Source organism: Neopelma chrysocephalum, unplaced genomic scaffold (genome assembly GCF_003984885.1).
Source record: "Neopelma chrysocephalum unplaced genomic scaffold, ASM398488v2 Primary Assembly neopelma1_100, whole genome shotgun sequence".
NCBI classification, from domain to species: domain Eukaryota; kingdom Metazoa; phylum Chordata; class Aves; order Passeriformes; family Pipridae; genus Neopelma; species Neopelma chrysocephalum.
Genome location: NW_020897763.1, coordinates 2264017 through 2279995, shown reverse-complemented (window position 1 = coordinate 2279995; position 15979 = coordinate 2264017). Strand labels below are relative to the sequence as shown.

The 15979-nt window shown below is 55.4% G+C and overlaps 3 protein-coding genes across 3 annotated transcripts in view; 1 reads left to right on the top strand and 2 right to left on the bottom strand.

The window, feature by feature from the left end:
- The window catches only part of CTSE (cathepsin E), a 3944-nt gene extending 739 nt beyond the window's left edge, over positions 1 to 3205 (bottom strand). The window contains exons 1-7 of the mRNA XM_027695267.1: positions 3147 to 3205; positions 2421 to 2577; positions 1690 to 1807; positions 786 to 904; positions 494 to 693; positions 122 to 244; positions 1 to 31 (exon numbers count right to left, since the gene is read on the bottom strand). The exon at positions 1 to 31 is cut by the window's left edge and continues 183 nt beyond it. Coding sequence (XP_027551068.1) covers positions 1 to 31; positions 122 to 244; positions 494 to 693; positions 786 to 904; positions 1690 to 1807; positions 2421 to 2577; positions 3147 to 3205 — 807 coding nt within the window. The remainder of the gene's footprint in view (positions 32 to 121; positions 245 to 493; positions 694 to 785; positions 905 to 1689; positions 1808 to 2420; positions 2578 to 3146) is intronic.
- Positions 3206 to 7208: 4003 nt separating this feature from the next.
- RHEX (regulator of hemoglobinization and erythroid cell expansion) lies at positions 7209 to 11109 on the top strand. Its single transcript, XM_027695040.1, has 6 exons — positions 7209 to 7214; positions 8664 to 8698; positions 9152 to 9240; positions 9822 to 9935; positions 10255 to 10316; positions 10903 to 11109. Exons 1-6 carry the CDS (start codon positions 7209 to 7211, stop codon positions 11107 to 11109), a joined length of 513 nt encoding a protein of 170 aa, XP_027550841.1.
- A 2591-nt stretch (positions 11110 to 13700) lies between these two features.
- On the bottom strand, positions 13701 to 15676 carry AVPR1B (arginine vasopressin receptor 1B). The gene is made up of 2 exons (XM_027695039.1): positions 14722 to 15676; positions 13701 to 14008 (listed from the first exon to the last, which is right to left on the bottom strand). Exons 1-2 carry the CDS (start codon positions 15674 to 15676, stop codon positions 13701 to 13703), a joined length of 1263 nt encoding a protein of 420 aa, XP_027550840.1.
- Between the last annotated feature and the right edge of the window lie 303 nt (positions 15677 to 15979).

Here is a 15979-nt window from a genome sequence, read left to right as displayed (position 1 = left end):
GCAGAAAGTCACTGTCCCACCCACCTGGACGCTGGAAGAGGTGAGAGAGAAGGACCAGGAGGGATTTGTCCTGCTCCTTCCCCCCAAGCCCAGCCTTCCCTCCCTGCCCAGCACCACTCACTTGTCCAGCTGGATCTGCCAGTACCCCTGCTGGGTCACTGGCACCCAGTTTAGGGTCCCCGTGAAGCGGGACGTGTCAAAACCCCCAAAAAGCAGCTCTCCTCCCAGGGGGGATTCGGGGTTCCTGGAGGGAGGAGGAAAAGCCGTGAGGCATTTTTTCCTGTTGACTTTGCAAATAACATTTTGAATGGTTGGATTTACACCTGCCTGCTTCCCACAGATGGCCCTGTAAGGCCAAAGGTCTGTGATGCTCAGTGTGGCACCAAACCCCCTTCACTAGCTCAGTAAAACATCTCTATTTTAGCAGGCCCTCCTGTTCCCTCAAGCAATGACAGGCTCTAAGCACCATCCCGGAGCAAGGCTGTGTCCCTACGTGCTCATGTAGACGGAGAACAAGGGCAGCTCCACCAGATTTTGTGCCATCATGTTGTCAAAGACAGGAGTGACGCCGTCCACGGCCAGCGAGGGGTAAGCCAGGCCCAGGATCCCGTCGAACTCGGCGTCCAGGAAGGCTTTTCCTGGCTCACTGATGCTCTCTGCAAACTGCTGGTTGCTCACGGTGAGACCCTCGACCTGCAGGGAGGAGGGGGTTCCCCGGGGGTGCTGAGTCCGTGGGCAAGTCCCAGGCACATTGCCCAGAGCAGGAGAAGCCAAAGGTGACTCACGGCTACTTGGTCAGATCCGATGAGCCCCGTCAGGCTGCCGGTCCCGTACTGGATGGAGAAGGGGGTCCCTATCACCTGGTAGGTGCTGGACTGTGTTGGGTGGAACTTGGTGTGTCCAGCTGGGGAAGGAGATGGGATCTGTCAGCAGAAATGTGATTTTTTTGCACAGCCACGGCCGCCAGGAGCCACCACCACGGCCAGTGGAGACAAATGATATTGGAGGGTGGTGTCACTGAAACTCCTGGTCATGGGCACACTGCCAAGGGTTGTGCTGGAGTTTTGAGGAGGGATAAAACTTATCCCATTTCAATCTGACTGAAAGGCGCCAGGGTTGGTAGAGGAGCGGGATTAGCTCGTGTGGTGTTTTTATGAGTCCCAAAGACGAGCACTGCTATTCCTGGTTTGCAGCCAGGAGCAGCCCCACGGGCACTGCAGTATCCACTGATATTCCCCAATTCCCCCCCGGGCTCTGGGGCAGCCCTGGGGCTGCTCAGAGATGCTCCATGTCCCACAGCAGCAGGACTGGCTCATCTCCGAGAGCCTGAACAAGCCCAGTGCTTGTCACCCGCCGAGTCCCCGGGCAGCCAGCCCAGAGCTGTGCCCTCCTGCTCCTGCCACCCTGCCCCTTGCTGACGAGCTGCATTCTATGCTACCATCTCTGCCTGTTTGTTTAAAGGCTCCCACAAGAACGGCCTAAAGAACGTGGCCATTGTCACCTGGGTCCTGGTGGTGTGATCACCACCCACTCCTGGGCAGACACACCCACTGGGGCTCCCCCGCCTGCCCCCCAGGTTTCTGTTATCTGTGTGTGACTTGCAGGGCTCAGCTGGGTGGGGAGGGCCCCCAAAGGGCTCAGCTGGGTGTGCTGGTGACCCCATGGCCTCGCTGGTCTGACTGTACTCACCACAGGCTTTGCTGACGCAGTAGACGGACGGTACCCAGAGGTTGGAGGAGCCCGTGTCGAACACCACGGTGAAGTTCTGGGGGGGAGTCCCGATGGAGATCTGCCCAAAATACTCCATCTAGCAAAGAGTGGAGCAGGGACCACTGTGAGTTGGCAGCATACCAAGAAACTCTGGCGAAGGGGAGCCTGTGGTGGGGTGACCACAGGGCATGGATGGGGTTCTATCACAGTCACGTCACGCCAGGTGAAATAAAGGAGACAAATATTTAAGGGACAAAAAGGGAAGCTAAGGACAAAAGGCAGGGTGGTGGGTGCAGGCTCCATCCTCTTCCTGGGAAGGCTGGGCCATGAGGAGACCCTCATGACCGTGATGAGGAAGTGGACAGACAGTGGAAGGGGCTGTGGGGGCACTGCTGGGGAATGGGATGAGCCTGGGGAAGCCCCTCCACCTCTGGGTCCTCTGTGGTGGGAGTTGCTCTGACGGGTGTGTAACGAGTTAGTTTTGGAGGAAATCTGTCTCCCTGTGGGTGGGGGGAATGCAGCAGGGAGGGAGAGGGCTGGCAGCGCCTGCCATGAATGCTCTGCCTTGTCCTCATCGCCACATTCCCGGGAACAAAGGGCCAGGCAGGCACGGGCAGGCAGCGAGTCCTGGCACGCCGGGCACTGCTGCAGGCATGGGATTTCTGGGAAGCACTGGGGACTGCTCAGGCAAACTCCTGTGCCCTGCTTACATCCAGGTAGTTGATGAGGGGCTCGTTGGCGTTCGAGAAGGCAGCGCAGTCCTCGCTGTCCTGCACCATGTCCAGCCCGTGGGCTTTCCAGAAGTGGGAGAGCTGCCCACGCTCCCGCAGCAGCTTCCGCAGGGAGCGGCGCCGCGTCAGGGGCACCCTGGGGGAGAAGGGTCCTGGTCACTCACACAGGGCCGTGGGTGCTGCTGGAGTCCTGCAGCCCCCGTGCCCACCCTGAGGGTCCCAGCACAGTCAGGATGCAGGTCCAGAGCCTGTTTCCCCACATCCCCCACTGCAGAGCCTTCCGGATGAGGCACAGCAACACAGGGGGGGACTGGATCTGTTTTAGGAGGCAACAAATCAAGGGCAAAGCTGGCAGGGGAGGATGCACGTCCTGGCAGTGACGGGACGGGCAGGAGCTCAACGTGACTGATGGAAAGGGCCTTCAGGCTGGGGGAGGTGAGCAGGGCCAAGGGGAATTCACGCCGGTGCTTTCTGCCCTGTCTGCTCGCACAGACCCTGTTTACACACCCCACCTCATCCCATTGCTGCTGAGGGGGTCTACCCAGAGGGATGTGAGGAACCAGAAACCGTGGTGTGGTGCCAGCACAAGGTGTCTGTGCCGGGGGAGCTCAGCTCTGCCCGCTCATCACGGCTCTGGCAGCACCCAAAGAGCAAAACCCCTCCGAGAGCCTGTGGAGTTGGGGTGCAGCTCGGGGACCCCCTTACCTTTTCAGGCCGCTGGCCAGGGACAGGCAGAGCATGGCGAGGAGGAGGAGGCGCTTCATGCTGGTGGCTCAGTGGCCTCGCTGGGCTCTGCAGGTTGTTCTTATACCCCCAGGGCCACTCGAGCCCGGCGCCCGCGATAACGCCCCTGCCAGAGTCAACACCGCGCTCGGGCACCGGGCATGAATCACTGGCCACGTCCCAGGCGAGGCAGAACGGGCACTGCGGGGTCAGGTTTGCTTTTGTGGGTGAGGGAGGCGTGGGGGGGGACCTGCAGGGAGCTGTGCCGGGAAGGGAAGGTCTCCCGCAGTGGGAACGGGAGGGGCGCTCATCCCAACAGCAGTCCCTGCCCGCTGGTGATCACACAGCCAGTGGAAGTCTCCCCAAAATGCTCTGGGGGAGCGTTTCCCCTCTCCTTTGCCCCACAGCCCCACTCCAGGGACCTTCCCGTGGCCATGAGGTGCCCCAAACCCCGGCAGCTGCAGGGAGTGCAGGAAAAGGATGCGTTTGTAGCATCAGGGCAGCCACCAAACTAAAAAGAAAACACTAATTAGCGGTGATGGACTGCTCTGGAATCTCCAGCTTTCCCTTTGAAACAGCAGTCGGTGCCAGGAAGAAGTGGCTTTTCACGGGAGACAGTTCCCTGTTGCTTTACAGCCACTAATGGGCTCGTCCCCTGTGAGTTTTGTTTAACCCAGGACGGGCGTCTCATTAAAGCCTCTGAGTGCAAACAGAAAATGCTGATGAACAAATAAAGCCTTCAGATACGAGGGGAGGCGAGTGGGGAAGTGAATGGGGGGAGGAAAGGGTTTTCTTGCTGCCACCATCTCTCAGGCCAGGGATGATGCTGTGCTGTCCTTGTTTTCCCTGTTCGTGGCACTAATGGTGGGGGCCACAAAGGGGGTGTTTTACTCAGGTGTTTTGCTCTTTAATGGGTTTCTACCCTTAGCACTGTGCTAATCAATTTTTTGTTTATCCCAGTTAGTCTGTTTTATCCAGTTAAAGCCCTCCCCCAGGAAATTAAAAGTCCTCACCTGTGAGGCCCAGGTACCAATGGGGCTGTGAGAGGGCCAAGCTGTGCCTCCTGTTTGGGGGGAATTGTGTCTCTGCCCCTGGGAGATGCTCCAAGGCTCCTCCTCTCCGCAGCTTTGCAAGGAGATTAAGCTTAAAAAAATCTTATCAAATTTTTTGGTATAAGCAGGGAGATGCAGGGCAAGGCAGAGTGGATGCTGATGGCAGATGCTGACATATTTTTCCCAGTCAAATGAAAATTCCCTGCATTTCCCTGTGCCCAGACTGGTGGCTGCAGTGTTTTTTTTACTGAGTAGCTTTACACCAAGTTATTATGTGTTTCCCTTTTAAGATGCAGTTTAATGTACTTTATGTATTTAATGTATTTCCCCTCTCATCCTAATCATATATTCATGGATTAAAAGGAAACTTCCTAAAACAAAAGCAGCTGCAGCAAGTGCCAGATCAGCTGAAAGCAGCAAGTGGATTGTTCCAGACATGGTTTATAACCCGAAAATCCTGTCAGAAAACCCAGCCTGAAGGGTCACTGGGCTTCAGAGATAAACGTGAGGGTGAGCTGTAGCACAGACACGCCAAACACTTGCAGTGAAATGGTTTATTTTGTTCAAAAGGTTCCCCAATTGGATCATCATAATCTGCAAACTCGTAACAGCGGATTCAGCATGAAAATGCGAACATGAAAGTCATAAAGAGGGCCAAACCTTTCATTTAGAAATTTTTGAAGTGAAGCAAAATTATTTCTACTTTTTAGCTGTTTTAGAAGGAGTTTTAAGAGCTAAATTCTCAAAAGTGCATCGACATTTTTATTTCAAGTGGAGCAAAATGGGGGGGGTTTTTTCTGTCTTTTGGGAGCAACTCGGCCATATTTGCCCAGAAAACTGGGACAAAAAGGCTTTGATTCATGTGTACTTTCAGCTGTACCTCAATATGTGGAATACACTGGGTTTGCAGGGGGAAGTTTTCAACCCATGGTGCCCCTCACCTCTTCAGGATCAGCCTGTCCCTGCCTGTCCCTGCCTGTGCTGCCCATCCCTGCCTGCTCCTGGGACTCAGCCCAGAGTGACAGAGACAAACACAACATTATTTACAACACTATTTAGCATTATTTATGACACTTTGGATCCATCTTGTTAACAAAACAGCAGAAAAAGCTCTTACACCCCACAGAAATGTGATTAAAGGTGGCTCAAGCTCCTGGAGCATCCCAGGTCTGGTAAGTGATATTTGTGCAGCCCTTCACTGCTGCCAGGCAGGGGCTGGCCCAAGGTGTGTCTCACCCTCTCAGCTGCACACACCTGCCCTCAGGTGCCTCAGAAATACATTTTGCACCTTGGGTGGAAAATGCACCTCTTTGCCAGCTCTGTGTATGGAGCCTTCCTCGTGTGAGAAACCTGCTCTGAGGCTAAAAATATGTTATCTGGGTTCCTTTTTATGCATTTCCTTTAGTGTAGCCACTTCCACGACGAGCTCTGGCTGATTCAAATCGCGCCCAAGCAGCGTGTTCTAAAAAAGCCTTTTTTTTTCCTCCGTTTACCAAACACTTCTCCCACCTGTTAATCTGTTTATCCGTCACCGAGCACTTGAAAGAGAGAAATGCTGCGATAGCAAACACTCACATTAAAAAAAACAACAAACAAGCGAGTTTCAGTTAAATATTTACCTGTGGCGCAGCAGTCGTGGGTAGAGCAGGACTAACATCTCCTGGTGATGGAGCTCATGATCCTGCAGTTCCAGGGGATGAGGGGGAATGTGGGAAATGACTGACCCACGGTGGGGATGTGGCAGGAGACCCCAATTTGTGGTGCAGCTCCTGGGGTATGTAGTTCTTTTCGGGATCTGTTCTTCTCTTTGCCTTTAGAAGGTCCAGGGGATTCACTGGGATGTTGGGATGTTTTCTCCCTGGGAGAGGATTGCTGTGAGGGTGATGGAGATGTTGAAATGCCAGCAGGTGCCATCCCCATGATTAGGGACTTTGCAAAAAGGGTTCCTGACCTGTCTCCTTCCAGGGAAAAAACACAAGAGAGGCCAGGCTGCTGCAGGGAATTTCCAGCACCTAAACTCTGGCTCAGTGTGAGAGCTGCAACATCATCAGTTCCCATGGAGCAGGGGCCCAGCCCTCCCTAAATCTGGTGGGAACCATCAGGAGGGGTCTGCCAGGCTGCTGCTTGCACCCCATCATTATTAAGTGATGCTGCAAGTTATTCCTGAGCCAGAAAACTTTCCAGAGCGTGGGCAGGTGGAGGCCCATCCACCCTCAGCAGACACGGAGCCGTGCGAGGTGCTGGGACCACATCCCCTGTGAGGTAAAATATTTTATGCCTGTGCAAGATGTTTACCTGGAAGCACCCAGAGCACTTTTTGGGTGGCAGCTGAGTTGCTGGGGGCTGCAGCTGGCTCCCTGCCCTCAGGACAGCTTTGCTCCAAGGAAGCTCAGCTGCGTTTTAGCACAAAGCTGTTGGAAGACGGAGCAAGATGCAGAACCCGGTCAAGCAGTGCAGGGTCCCAAACCCCGGAGCAAAGTGGTTGCAGAACAGCAGAGAAACACCCAAATATATTTAAATGAGGCTGTTGACAGGGGGGAGGCGTCATGGAACCTGCTGTGGGCTCGTTCCTGCCCTCGCCAGGGGGGCAGAGCGTGACCGCATCCGGCCCCGAGCTGCTCTGAGCTGCCGGACCCTGCGGCTGCACTGAAAATGCTGCTGAAACATCCTTAGATCCTGAAACATCCTTAAATCCTGCTGCTTCCAAGGCTCCAGCTGCCCCAGCCCTGCAGGAAGGAGGTGTGGAAAGCTCTGCTGCCCCAGGTAAATCACCGCTGGGTCTCGCGCTCCGCCGGGCGTTGGATGCGACGCTCGGAACAGCAGGAGGAGAGCTGGGTTGGGTGTCCACGTCCAAAGGTGGCATGTGCCACTGCCAGGCTGGGCTTTGGCCTTAAACTGGGCCAGCTAGGCCTGACTCTGATGGGATTAAAACAATTTGAGGCGTTCTGGTGGTTTTTCTTACCTTTACATGGAGCGTAGACGTCTTGCGTTGATGTCGGCAAGCGGCCAAGGAGCAGCTCTTTGCAGGCCTTGATTCCAACACAGCACCTTGCTTGAGAAAAAGTTCGTGTCCTGGGGGGTTGGAGGGCTGGAGGCCAACAGAAATTACCTGATAGACCAAAAAAATACATGTGCTGCCAGGCTCTGGCTGGCTGCTCTCTCCAAATAGAGATTTCGATAACGCGTTCGCATATCGGCGCTTCCATCTCGCCATCCCCAGCTCAGCAGAGAGCCTGCCCGCCCCTGATAGTTGGATTTGGGTCTTATTTTGCAATTTCCTTTTGAGCAGCTCGTTTTTCAGATCGTTATCTGCCCCAGCAGCATCTCCTGCCCCTCGGTAGGAAATGAGCCTTTTAAGAATGGCAGCCCCCCTGAGAAGGATATTTGGGGACAGAGCAGTTCAGTAAGGGAGGGGGAAGATTCCAGCAAGGAATGGGCTTTTAGCTTGGCTGTTGCCAGACTGTTTGGGTAAGTGGGATTTCACAGGAGAGTGGTGGTTATCAGAAAAGCTTTTGATGAATTGCACTGAGAAACGTGTCATAGAGGAAATTATAGAATCTGATCCATAGGATGGATAATGCCTTTGCTGTAACCATCAATCTATCAGTCCATCAGCCATATCATCGTGGCTTCTTTAATCATTGTATCAAAGCTTCAGTTGAAATCTCTCCCTGTCAGCCATTCAGAAATGAGAGTTTACAGGCACCGAGTGAAAATTTGAAGTGATTTTATGCAAGTGAAAGCTCACAAAATGAACCCCTCAGTTGCCATCCTTTATTATAAACCTCCAGAGTGTTATGGCCAAAAGCCCCAAGCCAAGGGGCCCAGCTCAGGCGTTTGTGTTTTCTGATTTTCTGCCTTAAACCCTCTTAACTTCACCAGGATTTAAGTGCTCACCTAGAATTAAACCTGAGGTGTCTCAGACAGAGAGGTGATGAAGGGCCTCTGATATTTCTGTCTGGACCTTGACTGATGCAAGAGCCTCACACCAACCCACAGCCTTCTTCTGGTTACTTTCTTCTATGTTTTTTATTTTTTTTTCAGATTATAGTTCTCTTTTTTTTTTTGGTGGATTAAGAGAAAACAGAAAGAAAGAACCACGAGAGAGGATTAAAGCGAGAAGAATAAATTTCAATTCTTGTTGCTCTCAGGGCCACAGTGGAGCCCGGGAGCTCCTGTCAAGGAGCAGATAGGACTGAGGTGACAGTTTATAAAGCCATTAAGCTCAGTGATAAGGGCAGGGAGAGCCTGTGGCCGTGTGAGGGTGTGAACGAGGAGGACTCACACAGAGGGAGGGCTGGGGGCCTTTATTTTACATCTGCAAGGTCCAACCACCTCTCTCAAGTGCTGAGGCTGATCTTCAGCTTGTGAGGAGCAGCGTGAAGCTCAGAGGGACCATTTTGGTTGGTTGCCACCAGGTCTTGCTGCCTCTCTGTGTTCCCCCAAGACCTCGGAGACGCCTCACCAGGAGAATGATCTGTTGTGAGTGGTGAGTACAACACCCTGGGAGAGGAGCCCTGCAAACATCCAAGGCCAGGCTGGGGGGCTCTGAGCCATCTGGTCTAGCTGAAGATGTCCCTTCTCAACAGGGGGTTGGACTGGATGAGTTTCAAAGGTCCCTTCCAACCCAAACCATTCTATAATTCTATAATATCTGTAACTTCTCCCTTCCCTCAAGCACCACACACCCCCACTGGCAATGAAGGTTTCAAAAACCCCTCTGAGGACAGGCACCCAAAAATAAAGTGCAAGGAACACAAGTCATTCTTGTAAACCAAGCCCCGGATTTTGGGGCACGTTGCCTTAAAGACAAAAAGCAAACCCCAAAACTACCAGCAACCCTTTTGTCCTGAACCAGCAGCAGCCAAAGAGTACCTGAGAGATTTAAAAGAATTTTGCAATTTCAGCTGGACAAAATACTTTTCTCTTGTTCAGGTGGATATTTGTCATCATCTCAGCTGTCACTTTGCTCCTGTATGCTCTCCTCTTGCTGTCACTTTACTTCATGCTCAGCAGGAAAATAGGTAATTTACTGTCCCGTTGTTTGTTTTTTCATTTTTTGGGCCCCGGTGTGGAATGGGAAAGGGTCGGGGCAGGGATGGAGCACCAGCTTCACTGTGCTGTGCTGGGGTCCAGGCTCCGTGAGTGCATCAGCAAGGGTTATACAACCTTGTGTTATTTCAAAACCATTTTCTTTCATTGCTCTTGTTAGTGAAGTGCTGGGAAAACCCCACCAGAATCCATTGACAGCACATTATTTCCAGTGAAGCTCCATTTTCCGGCAGGAAAGTCTTTCACTCAAAACTGCTGGTCACATTTGTACATAATCCAGCCCTGCTTGGCCACTGGGGTCAAACTCATTCCAAACTCGCAAGGAGAGGCCCTGATGCTGTGATTGAACACTTCAGCCTCTCCCTGCAGAGCAGGGCACGACTGAATCATCTCCATAACCGAGCTGATGGATCTGTGCCCAGCACACAGCAAGAATTATGGGGGTTTGCTGTGGGGCAGTGCTGGGGCTCCTGCAGAGGGTGGGGGTCCATGTGGTGTGTGGGGTGCACTGGGCACAGCCAGGGCAAGGTGCTCACTCTCCTCTCGGTCCCAGCCCAGCATTCCCATGGGATGCAGGGGTCCAGCAGCCCTGTGGCACAGCCCACCCCGGATCCCACCCCATCAGCAGGAGGGGCCAAGGCACAACAACCAGCACCAGCCTATGCAGGTAAGGGGGGGTCCTGCAGCAACAGGGCTTTGTCCTGGTGCTGGGATGGGAACTTTATCTTGGCATTTGTGTGATGTGCCTTCCCTTCCGAGCTGGGAAGACCCCGAGGTGGCCACAGGAGCAAGTAGCCAGCAAAGGGCTGGCACAAGAGCCACTCACCAGCCCAGTTGCCTCCTGTCTCCCCAGGCTTTCCCTGCCTGGTTTCCTACGGGCCAGGGGTGGGTGGGGAGGGCTCCCACTGATGGTTTTTGGATTTTAAGTTTTCACTCCTGTAACCCCCTGGGAAGGGCTGCTGGTGGTGATGTCTCCTGTGTTTCAGGGAGCAGCGACACCTCCTCGGACACCTCCTCGGACTCATCTGACAGTCCTTCCTGCCCACAGGTACAGCCCTGGGCACAGAGCCTCTGCCAGAACGGCCCCAGCCCAGCAGTGGAGGTGCCAGCACTGACTCCATGTGGCTCCTGCCTGGCTCGAGACCCCCAGAGCAGCACCAGGGTTGGGAGGGTGGGGAAAATGCATCAAATCATCTTGAGATTCCATCAGGGGTGCTGGGGTGGTGGCTGTCCTCTGCCACATGCAGCGTTCCCCATTTAGAGGGAAACATCCCCAGGGACCAGGGAGATCCTTGGGTGCAATTGGGCATGGTAGGGAAATTAGGAATATTAGGAAAAAATCTTCCCTGTGAGGGTGGGGAGGCCCTGGCACAGGTTGCCCAGAGAAGCTGTGGCTGCCCCTGTATCCCTGGAAGTGTCCAAGGCCAGGTTGGACGGGGCTTGGAGCAACCTGGGCTAGTGGAAAGTGTCCCTGCCCATAGCAGGGGGGTGGAATGAGATGAGCTTTAAGGTCCCTTCAAACCCAAACCATCCCATGATTCTATGAATGGGTGAACACCTCTGAGTGGGTTCAGGGCAAAGGCCCCCCCAGGTGGGTGCTGGGGCCTGACCTGGGGTTTGTGCTGCTTCTGCAGGGCCAAGGCTCAGGAGGAAACATCAACTACACATCCCTGGTCTTCCCAGGGAAAGGCCGTGGGGCAGAGTCTGCCAAGGATTATGAGAACATGAAGACTGGGACTGACTATGTCAACGTGGACCCCAAGAAGAAGAAAGCACATCTCTGGCCCTGCTCCAGCCCCGTGGCATCCAAGCCTGTGGAGTACACTGAGGTGAAGCTGTGACACCCTGGATGCTGCTGGTCAATGCACAGCTGCACCCCCAGGGCTGCCCCTTCCCTCGGGCAGTGCCTGGCACAGGCTGATGCCTGCAGCTCTTATTCCTTGCCACACAAGGAATGCACTTTACTTGGCATTTTACTTAAAGGCGTCGCTGTTCCCGGAGCGTGGGGTGGTGCATGGAAGTGTTGCTCCCACCCAGGCTGAAATGTGCTCCCCAGTTTTGTGTGATGGCCCTTTTTGTCATTTCGTGAAAGCAAATGAAACATTCCCCCCCCCAGCCCCTCGAAATGGGACGTAGTTCAGGGAGGGAAACGCAGTGATCTTCAAAATACCCACCCAGACTGGCTGACAGCTCCTCTGAATGATGCTTGTTTTGCTGATCACCCTCATGAAATCTTGTTAAATGCAGTTTCTCCATCTGTGTTGCCCTTGCTGCCTGACAAGCCCTGATCCATCACCCTTCCCTGCACCCCCTTTGCTTTGATGCTCAAAATATTTCCAAGTCCCCGTCGCTCTCAGAGCTGCCACTGGGGTTGGGGTGGCAACGTGGGCATCTTAACCCCTGGCCACACATCCAGGGGGCTGCCAGGACCAGGACAGGAGGGAGGGGGAGCTTCATCCCCCAGATGAAAGCCACAGTCATCAACCCAGCTGGGAAATGTCCAAAGGGATCCCAGGGGATTTATATCCCCCCTGCTCAGGGGGTTCTGGTCTTTCTGGCTTTTGAGGGATACAGCTCTCCACGTGAGTGCAGTCAAGTCAAATCCTTCTGTCTCTTGTGGGGAGGAATGCTGTTCCCTGTCTCCCACCTTTTGCTTTCCCTGCTTTGTCCCTGCACCTGATGCCCTGAGTGCCTGGGTCGGCCTCTCCCCACCTGGGTGATGTCCTTGCTCCTCCCTCTGCATTTTGTTACCCAGGATTATTAAAGAAATAAAATTCCAAAACGTTGGGAATGGGGAGTGTGGAGCTGTGAGCTCTTTGTGAGGGGGATGGAGCTGCTGCCTCCCAGCACAGCCCCCCCCTTCCTCAGGGATGGAGCTGCCCCAAGTGCATTTCAAATCAGCTCGGCAGCAAAGTGCTTTAATGAAAGGTTGTGAGACAATTGATTGGGTATTGATCATGGGAGGGGGGGTCAGGCACTCCTGGTTTTATAACCTTGCTGTGCAGATCTGGCCCAACTTGAAGGGCACATGAAGGAAAACGTTCAGAACCCCAAACCCATCTCTGGGAAACATCACTAGAGGCCAGGAGAGGTGTGGTTGTGGAACTGGAGGTGAGGCCAAAACCAGGCAGTGGGAGTTTCTGGGAAATCTGATTCAAATGCCTGGTGATTAAAAAGGGAAAATAATGTAAGATTTCAAAATATTTTACTCCATGTGTTATTTTTACAGATTTAGCCTGGGATAATAGAAAGAATAACACACATTGCTCACAGGGGATTTGGTACCTTTGCTGGGACGTTTGTACATCACCATCAGCAGCTTTTGAGCTCGGCTCCCAGAGCAAATGGATGCTCTTTCCTGCCTCATTCATCCTTTATTCTTACACAAATGGGGCATTTGGGATACCTTCAATGAACAGGAAGAAGAGCAGGGGCCAGGCTGGGACTGCAAGGCCATGGCTTGCTCCAGACCCCCCCTCCTCTGTGCTCCCCAGTTCCCTGAGGCCGTGTCTGAGCTCTGGGTGGTTTTGGCACCCTGATCCCTGCTAAATAAGACAAAAGCAGCAGCAATTTGAGAGCAGCTCTGCACTGGAATGCAGCAGATGTTGAACAGCCAGAGCAGCCCCACACAGGGGTTGGGGGCTGTGAGTAAACCTGATGGGAAGTGCTGGGGATCGCCGGGAAGCGGGATCTGAGCTGGAACGGGGCCGGGGCTGCTCCGAGCAGCTCCTTGGGGGTGTCAGTGCTGCATTTCGGCCCTCAGACAGGCACAGTTCGATGCAGGACAGCTGGGAACTGCAGGAGAGGACGTGTCTGCCCCGTGGCTTTGCTCCAGCCCCTCCCTGGCCCCGGGGAGGTGGGCAGGGGGTCAGCTCCAGACGTGCCTGTGAGCAGAGGAACACGCTCTGCAGCCCGGAGGGGTGAGTGTGCTGTGTCCCAGGGAGGGGCAGAGCTCTGTCCCGCTTGTCTGCTCGGCCAGCAAAGCCCTGAGGATGGGAGATGAGTAACTCACGGGGAGCTCTCGAGCAGATGGAGCCACGTTGCCTCCTGCCGTGCTCAGGCTGCTTTGCTGGCATCTGTGAAACACAAAAAGCTCGAGTCCCTCCAGGAAGATTTTGCTGGTGCAGCATCCTCTTCCCGGAGGATGTAGCATCCTCTTCCTGCAGGAGAGCAGCCTAAAGCCCCGGGGGGGTGGGTGCTGTGGTCAGGCAGTGCCTGGAGGGGCTCTGTCCATCCCCCCCTCGATGCTCACAGGGTGTGCAGCAGCAAGGACAAGATGGACAGCGGTGCTTTCTGGGTTAAACATTCAGATTTCTGCAAAATGAGACGCTACCAGCTGGGGGGGGGGAGAGCCGCCGTGACACACAGCTCGTGGTGTCACATCTGGTGTGGCAGAGCAGGGACGTGCTCGGGCATCGGTAACCGCGGGATCTCAGAGCGTGCCCGACTCCGTCACCCCCTCCTCGCAGGGTGGGTACAGCTCCCTGGCACTGCCCCCGTGCAGGGGGAGGCTGGCAGGGCTGGCGTGGTGGCTGTGGCTCAGGATGGTGGTTTTCCGGCTGCAGAGGCTCCCGGTGGAGGCGGGTCTGCGCAGCCCCGCCCGGGGGCCGCCCCGGCAGCGCAGGCAGCGGGCGGCGTCCTGGAGAAGGTGCCCGCTGAAGAACATGTAGATCCAGGGGTTGCAGCAGCTGCTGAGGCTGGCCAGCAGCATGGTGAGGCTGAAAGCCACGTTGGTGGACTCTGGGGAGGCAAGAGGGAGAGATGAAACCTCCACAAGGGCTGGGCAGGGTCGCAGTGGGCAGGACCTGGGGGCTCTCTTTGACTTGGGCGCTTGTCCTTTGCCCCATTCCCATCCCAGCTCACTGGCATCTATTTAGGTAGGAGGGTTTGCAGCGTGCAGGCAGAGCCAGGCTCTACCCCTGGCAGAGGGTTCAGGTGGGTGATGTTCTGCAGTGGGGATGTTCCAGAGCACATCCTCAGGGAGTCTTCTGGGAGGTGAGACCCAGCAGCTTTTGGATCTTCCTGCAGCCTGTTTGCTGGCCAAAGTGTCTCCCAGAGGAGTTTTGACCTCAGATAAAGTTCCTTCTACCCATGGAAAGGCTAGGAGAGCCACTGAAAATTTCCAGAGGGGAAAAAAAATAAATCAACCCATAAAATCAGAAACACACTTATGACACCTCTGTGAATTCCTACACGAGGGAAGGGACACGGCACGGGTGTTCCCACATCTTTGCCCGTCCCTGTGGATAATGGCCAGAAATCATTATTTTTCAGTGGTTTTTCTGATGAAAGGAATGATTTGACTCTGGGGAGGAAACCTGTGATTTTTTAAAAAACGACAGAATAACAGACAGCTCTTGTTTTGAGTTTGTTAAAAACTCAACGGGCCCCCTGCGTGTTCCCAAGGCTCTGCCCCCGCCCTGCACAGCTCCCCCGTGCCCACCACCACTCACCATCATCAGGGGCATCCTCATCCCACACTGACCACATCTGCATGCTGAAGAAGGGCGCCCAGCAGGCCACGTAAGCGGCCACGATGACGAAGGTCATCTTCACCGTGCGGATCTTGGCGCGGGAGATCGTCCTGACGCTGCTCACCCGCGAGGGCTGCCCGCCCTTCTCCGGGGGGCAGGGGGCAGGAGGGGCAGCCCCCGCGGACCCCCCCGGGCCGGGGGCACCACTCTGGGTCTTGCCCTTGAGGTTCTTGCAGATCTCGTAGCAGATGAGGCCGTAGCAGACGGTGAGGACGCCGACGGGCAGGACGAAGATGCACAGTGTGGTCCAGGTGATGTAGGCGCGGGCTCCCCACGGGTACCCGAAGTCTGCCCAGCAGTCCAGCACCCCCGAGCCCGGGCGAACCTCCCGCAGGGAGAAGATGAACACCTGGGGCAGGCTGAGCAGGCAGCTGAGCAGCCACGTGGCCCCGATCATGGCGTAGGCCTGGCGGGTGGGCTGCTGCAGGGTGTGCAGCGGGTGGCACACGGCCAGGTAGCGGTCCAGGGTCATCGCGATGAGCATGTAGGTGGAGGCGAACATGCTCAGCACCTGCAGGTACTTGACGGCCCTGCAGAGGGGGTCCGGCCCCAGGAAGCGGTAGGTCACCTTCCAGACGAGCTGCGGCAGCACCTGGAAGAGCGCCACGCCCAGGTCGGTGAGCCCCAGGTGCAGGATGAAGAGGTGCATGCGGCTCATCTTCCTCCGCAGGCGGTACATGGCCAGCAGCACCCCCGCGTTGCCCACGGTGGCGATGGCCAGGATGGTGCCCAGCACCCCGACCTCTGCCTTGGCCAGCTCCTCGTCCCGGGTGTGCAGCAGCGTCAGGTTGGGGTCCCCCGCCAGGCTCAGCAGCCCCTGGCCGAGGCCAGGCCGGCTGTGGGGAGTGCTGTTCCCACCCCAGCCTGGCTCCATCCCTTCGGGAAGCTCTGCAGGAGCGCAGGCAGCTCCAATGCTCCTCTCCGATGCCCGTTAACCCCTTCCCTGTCTCCCCGGGGCTGAGAAATCAACGTTTGTGCTTCCCCTGAGCACCAACTCCCGTGGCCCTGCCTGAGGGCTGGATGTGCCTCCTCCAGCTGTCCCCAACACCGGGACACGTTGTCACCTGTCAGCACCACACTAACCCTGCGTCGAGCACCTGCAACTCCCTCTCTGCCTGTGCTGCTCTGGAAAAATATTCCTGTGGAGCAGAGAGGTGCAAGAGCCCCTGCTTAGTCC